The sequence below is a fragment of the Microplitis demolitor genome, chromosome 7 (assembly GCF_026212275.2).
Source record: "Microplitis demolitor isolate Queensland-Clemson2020A chromosome 7, iyMicDemo2.1a, whole genome shotgun sequence".
Classification (NCBI taxonomy): Eukaryota; Metazoa; Arthropoda; class Insecta; order Hymenoptera; family Braconidae; genus Microplitis; species Microplitis demolitor.
Genome location: NC_068551.1, coordinates 18,722,885 through 18,734,153, shown reverse-complemented (window position 1 = coordinate 18,734,153; position 11,269 = coordinate 18,722,885). Strand labels below are relative to the sequence as shown.

The 11,269-nt window shown below is 30.2% G+C and overlaps 1 protein-coding gene across 7 annotated transcripts; it reads left to right on the top strand.

Annotated features, from left to right (window-relative positions):
- The first annotated feature begins 305 nt into the window (after positions 1-305).
- Positions 306-10,855, top strand: LOC103574175 (RING finger protein unkempt). 7 transcript variants are annotated; one of them, XM_053740485.1, is made up of 11 exons: positions 306-1,685; positions 2,533-2,742; positions 5,004-5,426; positions 5,502-5,704; positions 6,142-6,272; positions 6,503-6,679; positions 6,760-6,952; positions 7,043-7,314; positions 7,379-7,591; positions 7,842-8,174; positions 8,843-10,855. In XM_053740485.1, exons 1-11 carry the CDS (start codon positions 1,627-1,629, stop codon positions 8,999-9,001), a joined length of 2,373 nt encoding a protein of 790 aa, XP_053596460.1. In that variant the 5' UTR covers positions 306-1,626; the 3' UTR covers positions 9,002-10,855. The 7 variants fall into 7 exon arrangements, with proteins under 7 accessions (XP_053596460.1, XP_014295446.1, XP_014295443.1 ...); XM_014439960.2 differs by having other exon boundaries at positions 6,488-6,679; XM_014439957.2 differs by having other exon boundaries at positions 6,130-6,272; positions 6,488-6,679.
- The last annotated feature ends 414 nt before the right edge of the window (positions 10,856-11,269 follow it).

Genomic DNA, 11,269 nt, shown 5'->3' with positions numbered 1-11,269 from the left:
TCTGTTTCATTATTTCCTCAAATAAAAATTATTTATTACTCTACTTCAATCAGCCGCCCAGGTTTCCCAATTATCCATTTTATTTATTAATAATTAACTTGTAATAATTACCGGTCATTAAAGCCAACCAACTGCCGACAATAACAAATTAACCAATAAAAATTCACCATAAACAAATTGAAATTTCTATTGGCCCTTAAATCGCGCCTCGGTCGTTGTCATGCGCACGGACTTGTCTGAAAAAAAAACAAAAGCGTATTTTTTTTTTAAACTGCGCGCGTCAAATAAAACCCATACCACAAAAAGAGTAAACAATAGATTATGTAAAGTCACCGGGTGATTATATCAACGTGTATGAGAAATAGTTTATTACTCAATAGTGCTTCAAATATTAACACTAAGTGCAGTAAAAATTAATAGACAAGCATCAGGTGGGATATTTAAATATTATTGTGTGTTCTATCACATAAATTTTAAATTATCACTTGACACGCAATGAGTGCAGACTGTGTACTTCAGGACCTCAGAGGATCATCATCATTAATTATCAATAGTAAAAAAAATAAATAAATGAACAAATTCGATTGTTAATAAAATAAACAAAAGACAAGTATTTGAAAATTTATTTAAAAATGACAGCAATAATTATTTGAAAATGAACAATGAAAATGACAGTAATAATTTTTTAAAAAATCTAACTGCGTAGATAACGAAAGTTAATAAAAGGGTCCAACGTAACATCAAGGACAAAGACTCGCATCGGGACGTGGGTTAATCAATAATATAGCAACCCTACGCAGCAAATACTCAGGAGAGTCCTTACAAGATTTGTGTGCGTACTCATATACACACACAGAGAACACGAGTTGTTTACTTCAGGGTGGATCATAACACGGATGACCTTGAAAAGACGATCCAGGGTCACATGACAAAGTTTCTCACTGCGATTGGCGCGCGGTCGGTAATTTCTTTCTGCGTACATCTCACAGCGCACCGAATATCAGCGCCATCCATCTTTTTTTCAAAACCAGCTGCCTAAGCGCGCGCATCCTTTTCAATGCGCACGCGCTTTTATATTTGAATGCGCACGCGCGGATTTTTGATTTAACTGTGTGAGTTACACACACACGTGTCGCGTATGTGTTCCGTGTACACAAAGAAATAATTTTAGTCTTTCTACTTGGTTTGGTTGTCGCTGGTCGTCGTACTTCCTCCCACCGGTCGCTCAAGTGAGTTTGTGTGAATTGTTGTGCGTATATATATATATAAATATATTCGATCTCATATTTGCGTGTAGTTTGTTAATACATATATGTACACTAGTAAAAAGTAAAACGACCAACAACCTCCAGCACAACACAACGTTTTTAATGTGTACTAATATCTAAGTACGGTAGTGTTACAATACAAGTAAAGTTATAAATAAATGATATAAAAATGTAAAATTTAGTATTTACAGATTTATATTTAATTAAAATAATAATAAAGTGTAATAATTAGTGCGTGTGTATTTATATATATGTTAAAGTCGGAGTATCGCGCGCGCGTGTTGTGTTTTGTGTTACGGCGGCTGTGGCAGCGGTCACGACGCCGCTGGTGTTTTTGTGTTGTCTTACGTCCACCAAGATGAAGTCCGACTCAAAATCTTTGTTGACAGCTCAAGCGGAAAAGGCGAATCATTACACGTAAGTAACGTTCGCCAGCAGACCGCGTGCTCGTATGTGTTGCTACCAATTCAAAAGTCGCGAGTTTATATTACACATAAATTAACTTAAATAAATAAATAAATAATAAAAATAATAATAATAAATAATTTTTGTATTTTAGTTAAATAATCGGTAGCGGAGGGAAATTTAAAACAAGTAGGTTTTAAATAATAAAAATATAAATAAATAATAAATAAATATTTAAAATGGAGAGATCGCGCGAGTGAATAAAAAAATAATAAAGAGAGAAGACTGAGGCTTTCGTCGACAGGAGGAAAGAGTAAAAGTAATAACGGGTGGGAGGGTGCTGCAGGAGGTGGTGAAGAAGGAGGTGGTTATTGGTGATGGTGGTGGTGGAGGAGTTTTGAGACAAGTCGTGGTCGTGAGGAGAGAAAATATATATCGCGGGAACGAAAAAGAGACAGGACGTGAGATGCGTAATGGGTGATATGTTGATAGAGCGAGAAGTGTAATGGGAAATAATAATAATAACAATAATAAGATAAAATAAAAATCTAAATTAGACGCACGAGTTACGGTAGAGTTAGCGAGGGAATTATTTTAAATAAAATAATGAAAAAAAAAAGAATTGTAATGATAAATTTATTGGGCTGGATGGGGAAGGTGCTAGTGGCCAGTGTTTAGTGAAAAAGTAATTCTAAATAAAAATAATAAAGCAAAGTATATATTTGTTGATAATTCAAAAATCTTAAATAAATTGAGGGAAATAAAAATAATTAGGCGAAATTATATGACGCGTTGCGTCTACGTGACTATTAAATAAATAATAAAATATAATGTGTAGCTCTGTGGATTCGCATTCCAGATACTTGAAGGAATTTCGTGTCGAACAATGTCCACTGTTTATACAGCGAAAGTGCACACAGCATCGGCCATTCACGTGCTTCAACTGGCACTTTATGAACCAGCGAAGACGCAGGCCAGTGAGAAAACGGGACCGCACCTTCAACTACAGCGCGGACAATTATTGCACAAAGTACGACGAGACTACCGGCATATGTCCCGACGGCGACGAGTAAGTTTTCGTTTCATCACCAATTTACTTAATTACTCAATTAACTGATTACTTAATTCATTAATTAATAACTTTGTCACCGCCAGTCTCCAACTCATCAGCACCAACTTGATAACTCTGTTTATCTAATTTTCAGCAACTATACATAACAAATACATATACATACATACATATATATATATATATATAATACAGTAGGTATCAGTATTTCGTTGTCTCATTGTTCACTCGTCTTATCACCAGCTGACGGATTCAGAGCCACCGAATTTCTGCTAATTCACTATTTGTTATAATTATTTTTTAGCCCACACGTGACCTTATCTATATCGATTGGTATCGTTATAATTATTATTATAAGTATCTCGGGAACTTGGCAATGACGCGTCACACGGACACCAAGAGTCCGTGACATTTAATCACAATAATTCTTACATTATTTTTTATTTAAATTTAAATAGTTTACTACATGTCTTATCTTACTATTAAATTAACATTACATTCATGAATTATTCGACATATACCAGCAACTTGTTGCGACACTTTCTACCTACACAACCGTCTACTAAAAAAATATATATAATTTCTTTGTTTCGTGGTTGGGCTGCATACAACCCGAGCATAATTGAGACAAAGAATAACTTTTCTTTGTTCGTAAATGGGTCTGCCGGAAAAAGGACGCATTTCCTCGGCTGGATTTTTCTTTGTGTCAACATAACGGGCTTTTTTTTTTACTCATGCGAATAGAAAAGAAATGGATGGATGGGATTTTGAATTTAAATCTGAGACAACTCACCCTGCATTTGATACTTGAATACATTTTCCTAATGCTACTTATACTCATACTTTATACTTTAAAATATTTAAATTTCATAAGAAATTCAAAAATTCATTTTCCCGCTCAATGTTTAATTTTATTTATCAAAACCTTTTTTAAAAACACGCGGTAAATATTAAAAATTTAAATATAGACAAATAAATGGAGCTCAAAAAAATACATAAATTTTTTACATGTACCGGAAATACTGGAGAGTATTAAAAATACATGAAGATGAAGTCATAAAAAAAGAAAAAAAACGTATAAAGAATCTTATATCATTGTACGTGACTCATTGATTGAGAAATTTTTTTTTGACATGATACGTTTCCTGTGATTCATAGTACATATGTGTACACATATATTTATATATAAAAAATTTAATTTATATATTTAATGGTTCATTAACTTGAATTTTAAATTATTATCTTATAGATATAAAAAGATATTTATCTCATAATGTATTGTTACAACGTAAAAACATATATATGTATTTATTTCATTGATAAATATTCACCTGTTGTTGTTTTACAATGACCGATAAAACAAAACAACTATACTACAAATACTGTGCACGAGATATTGCTTTGCAATTCATAGATGTACATTTAGCTATTCAAATCATGTCATTGATACGCAAAACTTGATACTAGAATACAAATATATATATAAACTATTATTATTTATTAATAAATATATGAATAGCCTCACATATTTACGAGGTATATTTTTTTATCTAATTAAAAAAATTAAAAACATATAAATACAAATATAGACTATTGATTATAATTAATTAATTAATTAACTAATAAGTTACTTGATATTTTCCCTCCAAAACATAGATATATATTTATAAAAATATATATTTGTGAAATGACGCGTGCGGGGGGAAGCCCGTACCAAACAAAGAAGCTTTCCTGATATTGATTTTCTCGTGGGTATACGCGGGCAACAAAGAATTGCGATGAGGCCTCTCTATACCTGATTGGAATAGTAAAAATATGTTTTCGAAATGTATATTTATTTAAACAATTGTTATTATTGTCTTTAACTTTTGCTTTATTTGTTAATATCCCGGCTGTCCAAATATATATATATATATATATATATATATATATATATATATATATATATATATATTTTTTTTTTTTTTTTTTTTTTTTTTTTTTACGGACAGCTGCAAGTTTTAAGTGGACTTAGATATAGGATTTCTGTTTAACATAGACCACTTTATCTCAGCTCTCAGCTGGCCATGTAGTAGCTATATATTTTCTTTGTCTACGGGAATCTGTTTAGCAGTTATATATTTTTTTTAAAATTTTATTGGCCACTTGGTGATCTATTAGATGAAGTTAATTATCATTTAAATTATTTTGTAACCAAAATCATACTCAATTTTATTTTAATTTAATAATATTTGACATGAATGAATTTATTTATATTCCAGGTGCCCATTTTTACATCGAACAGCCGGAGATACAGAGCGGCGTTATCACCTACGCTATTACAAGACCTGTATGTGTGTACATGACACAGACACTAGAGGATTTTGTGTTAAAAATGGACCTCATTGTGCTTTTGCACACGGGAATCATGATCTACGTCCGCCGGTATACGATATCAAAGAGATTCAAGCCCTGGAAAATCCCGACTCTGATCCAAATTCATCCTCAAATGGACCGAACATTCTTGATAAAGAGCGTAACTTGATGAATGAAGATCCTAAATGGCAAGACACTAATTATGTGCTCAGTAATTACAAGACTGAGCCATGTAAAAGACCGCCGCGACTATGCAGACAGGGATACGCGTGTCCTCAATACCACAATAGCAAAGACAAAAGACGTAGCCCACGTAAATCAAAGTATCGGTAGGTTTTTATCGTTAATCATCTGATTAGTTTTTAAAATTTTTAATTCTAATTATCCATTCATTTATTTTGTAGGTCAACTCCTTGTCCTAATGTCAAACACGGGGAAGAGTGGGGCGAGCCAGGTAATTGTGACCAGGGAGACAACTGCATGTACTGTCACACTCGTACAGAGCAGCAATTTCATCCGGAAATTTATAAATCAACAAAGTGTAATGATGTTCAGCAAGCTGGTTATTGTCCTCGTGGCGTCTTCTGTGCATTTGCACACGTTGACCGTGAGTTTACTCTCATAAATCGTACGTAAAAACAGTCACTATACATTTTATTAAATTTTAAGCTTTGATAAACAAAAACAATTTAAGTTAAGGGACTCGTACCCGATCAGAGAACTAGCACCCAATCATTCATGTGTTTGTATATGACTGGGTACCAGTTCTCTGATTGGGCACTAGGTCTTTTACCTTAATCCAACATATATTTTTTATTATCATACATCATCATCAAAAGATTTTAGTTAAATTCAATTTGCATTGATAATTTTTAATTTCATTCACTCATTAGTCATTCATATTTTTAAAATTAATTGAATGGTATCACCAATTAAAATAATAGAGATAGAGATGAAGATAATTATTACACATTTATAACATTTATATACATTTAAATATTGATGGTCTGGGTGTCGTTGCTGATGGAGCAGTATTGCCAACAGAAGACATGGGCCTCGCACGGGATATGGCTGTTCCAATTGATTGCGGCACCAATTTGGCAGATCTACTCAGCAATGCTCTACCTCCGGACAAGCGGTCACTCGACAAAGACAAACAACTCAGCGACAGCAGTGTAAGTTTTTATTACTATTTTTACCATCACTACAATACAATCCAATCAATCAAACAAACAAACACCCGATCAATCAATTTTACCCACGGTAAATTGAAACCAACGTTATTATATTGCGGTTTTTGTTATTTCTTTTCTTTTTTTGTTTTTATTCTCGGAAATTTCTAAAAAATAATAAATAAAAATGAAAATTTAATGTAATCAAATGTCATTAGTTCCTGGGATTACAGAATGGAAGCGGTGAAGTGTCAGAATCAGCAAGTACAAGTAGTCTTGGTAGTAATAATTCACACAGTAAAGCACCTGGTGCACAATTACATAATTCCAGTACAAATAATTCAACAAATAATTCAAATCAGCATAAACTATCCAGTATGCTATTTAATCCTAATTCTTTTTTACAACTTGTAAGTATTTAATTGAACTTTATTTTAGTGATTAATAAATTTTCTGGAGATTAATATGATTTAAAAATTTTTTTTTAAAGAATGAGTTACGAAAACAAGTAATAGCAATAGAAAATGATCCAATTTTAACAAAATCTGAAAAATTACAACGCAAACAAAGTCTTGTGTTGGCTTATAATTTAAACGGATCATTGGGACACTCATTAGGGTCAACGGTATCACCTCTTTCGAGTAGTTCATTTTATCCAAATGATACTGTTGAATCAGTAGTAGGTGAGTGATTGTTATATTTATTTATTTGTTGATAGTGCTCAAGACAAGAATTTGTAATCAACGATTTGTTATTTGTAATTTCGATTCTAGGTAACGCATTGGACGAATTGCATTTAGACGACCCATTAAATTTAGTAGACTCAATGCACCGAGACACCAGCTCTCCAATAAGCAATTCAATATCTGCGGGTCTCGCGAGCTCCGGATTACTAGGTAGTTCTGCGCCAGTTAATATTCCCGGTATGGCTGAACGCTCGGTTTTATCAAATTTTTCACCTTCTACGTCCAGTCCATTACAGCATCTACAATCCGCTGGATTTTTAACTGGATCGAGATTTTCTCACCAAGATCCAATCGAATCTGTAAGTTTCTTTTTTTTATTTACTGAATAATTTTTATGAATTTAAAAATAATGTTTTATTACAGACGATGCCATTTTTGAGTCACTCAGTATCGGATCCATTTTCTAATCATATATCTCAACTAAGTAGTTCGACATCAAAACTCAGTGGTTTTAATAGTAGTCTATTTGATTTTGCAAATCAAGGATTATCGCCATCGCGTACACAGCCTTTAGGAGCATCACCGCTTGTTAACGCATTTTCAATAAGCCCCAGTAATTCTGGATCACTGTCAGAGGTAAATCTATACTTATATTGACATTAACAAATACATACATTTATTTTAAACAGAGAACAGGGTCGGAATGAGTTTTCATCTTTTCATTGCTAGACTATATTGATACCGGATATGTATATGGGGCTAGAAAAAAAAAATCTCATACTATTATAATTTTTTTCTTTGAAAATCTACTTTGTCTCTCCCTCCTGTTTATTTTTACTTGTAAAGGGAAAAGTAAGTTGAACAGTGGTAAATACAAGGTAATAAGTTGCAGGTTCAGAGGTTGAGAGAAGAGTTGACTTCAAGTCGCGCACAACTGGCTACTTGGGATGAGAGGATAAATCAAGCACGTGCTGCTTGCTCGGCTTGGCAATTGGAGAGTGAAGAGGCTAAAAGAAAAGCGTCAGTTGCGGAACAACAGCGAGATGAGGCACTGATGCAAGTAAAAGCACTGAAAAATGAGAATGAAGCAGCTTCCTCAAGTGGCAATTCACATATTCATTCAATGAAACGTATTAGTAATGAGCTACGAAATTTGTCAATAGGCGCATTGAAATCCATTCAGTCACAGCTGCGTCAAGAGCTCGAGGAAGTTGAAAAAGTAATTACTGTTATCATTAACTATAAACATTTATGTCACTACACTTTACTGCCGTTATTTATTTCCGATGTACTGATACGACCTTTAAGCTCTTCGTGAATCCTGCAGCCATGATATTTAATAGCACAGTCATGAAATAAATTTTGCCGCATAAAATATGAAACTTTTTCTTTGCTTATTAACGATCGATGTTTGATAACGATCTTCGTTTGCTCGTGCTCTCTTTTCCTTCAGAATTTATTTTACATTACTAGTATATCCGCCTACATCTAAATGTACTATTGTAATTTATGAATGATTTACCAACTACAATTCAAGTATCGGTTCGTACTAAAAACTATTTACGGTAAATGTAGGCCATACTAACAAGCCTACAAGTACATCAGAATTTAATTATCTTTATTCGAAAAAAAAATTGTTCTTAAATTTTTTTTTTTTATTATTTATGATTATTTACCATGACGTTTAAGGTCATTTTCAGGCAGCCCCCCCCCCACCCCACTTTTTAAAAATTTTCAATGACTACTGTCATACGCGTATCAAAATTTTATCAATTAATTAAAAAAAATTTTAAGCATTAAATTTAAAATAGTTGATGATAAGTTTTTTTATATTAATTGACTATTAGTTTTATTTACAAATAATAAATAATTTATTATTTAAAATAGGTATTGTATCGAGAAACCGCGACCAAGTGTATGGTTTGTGAGGAACAAAACCGTGCGGTGACTCTGTCGCCATGTAATCATTACGTCGTATGTTCAACGTGTGCTCCAAATCAACGCGAGTGTCCATACTGCCAGACCCCCGTTGTCTCAACCAGTTAAATCGACTTATTACCAGTACACTTATTATCTTCATCGTCATCATCATTACTATTGTAATTTTCTTCAATACATTCTTCTCGGTACTGTTACCACTAGTGTAGCAGTACGATAACAAAAAAAAGTCATAACAAGTTCGCGCTACGTCAATTGAAACAAGTGTGACTAAAATACTGTTATGATTTAGTTTCGCTTATTCAATTTAACGTGAATATGAATTTATTAAATGTGACAAACACTTGCGGCTGTCATTTGCAGAATCGTAAGTCAGTTAATAAAAAATAAACAGTGACAAGAGGCTTAAAAACATTTGTTTAAGTCATCATTTTTATAATTTTTTATTTACTTTCAATTCACATCTGACTAATTGAGGCTGTCAGAATTTTTTTTTTTTTTTTTTTTTCTACCGAGACCAAGTCTCAGTGAAGTTTAATGTGCTAATTAAAATAAAAACAAAAGTAAATTTTAAATTCTTAGGAATTGATTAAATAAAAAAATAAAACAAAGTATATATATATACATATATATTTAAAAAAACTTGTACACTGACACAATAATCAGTACAATGATAATAGTCTGATGGTTAATTTTTTGAATGGGAAATAAATGATAATAATTATAACAATTAATTATTATAATAATAATTAATTATTTAAAGCGCAACAAAAAAGTTTAAGAAAATGTTATTAGTAAATTAAGCCGTAAGATGTTTCGGTATTTATAATAATAATAATAATAATAATAATATATAATAATTAATAATTACAGTCATGTTTTCATAAGAAAACTCCTCATGTCACGTGCAGATTTATCAAACTAATTAGATTTAAGTAGTAATTTCTTAAAGTATTAACACATTTCTTTTTTTACTCATCGGTACAAGGGGTTTTACGTAAATCAATAATGATTTATTTATTTTAATAGCTTTTTTTTATCACAATTAGTATATTTTCTTATATTAATATTTAATAATAATAATAAATAATATTTTAGATAGGCGGTTTTAAAATTCAAATTAATATTATATTTTTAATTTAATAATTAACTAATTACTATATTATATATTTATCCATTTAATTTTTTTCTTTACTTATTTGTCTAAAATGTTTTAATTTATGAGTTTATAATTATAATTATTTTTCAAATTTCAATATAAAAGTAATTGTTTTTTAATAGGAATAAATTGAACTTGAATTGATAGTTAGTGTAAAGAATAAATTAGAGTGTGGTTTAGCAGGAAAAAAAATTGTGCACATTTAATAGTAAGTCTTAAAATGTAATAATAATTTATTAGTTAATTAATTTTTTTTTTAAATAAATAATAAAAAAAGGCGGGTGTTTAGAATTTTTAAATTTAAAAAATCAAAAATAATAAATTAATACAATGAACTGATAATAAATATATAATAATTATATTTTTTCAATTGATATAATGGCTATTGAAACATCTTACGATTTAATTTATTTTATAACAATTACTGATATGAATTGAAAATAATAATAATAATAATTAATAGAACTGCTGATATTTTTAACGAGAACTTACCTCGCTTGTTTGAATAAATTAATATTTACTATACTAATTAATAGGAAGGGAAAAATAAATTAAGGTATCAAGAAATACTAGAAACAAAATGATATATATATGAAATTTATAATAATAATAAATGAGTAAAAGTATGGAGGAATAAAATAATTTTGAAAATGCAGTTGTTAACCACTACGATAAAAAAAAAGAAAATATTGAAATTAATATTAATAAATTAATTACAAATGAATATTGTTTAAGGTATATTTAAATAATTAGCATAGATAGGAACGTTATTATCAAATTTTTTCCTCATAGACATTTAATGTTACAACAAATTTTAATAAAAAAAAAAAAAATAAAATAAAAATACAAAAAAAAAATTAAAAAAAAAAAAAAATTAAAAAAAAAACAAAGATAAATATTATTTAATTAATGTTCAGCAATTTATTGATATATAAAAGCAAAATTATTTTTTAGTCTATAATACCCGCAAAAATTCAAGTTGGTAAAATTTTATTTTTTTATTGTACTATAATTTTTTTTAAAAAATATAAAGTAAAGCTTGAGATCTTTAAAAATAAATAGGTATATAAAATAAATTGAGTCTGTCAACTGACAAAATATTGCCATTTTAGGAGTTAATAATTTAAAGAAAAAAAAATAGAGGGTATTATAATAGATAGAGTCTATGAAATTATAAAAAAAATGTTTTCTTTCTTATTTAATTACAATTGTATTTA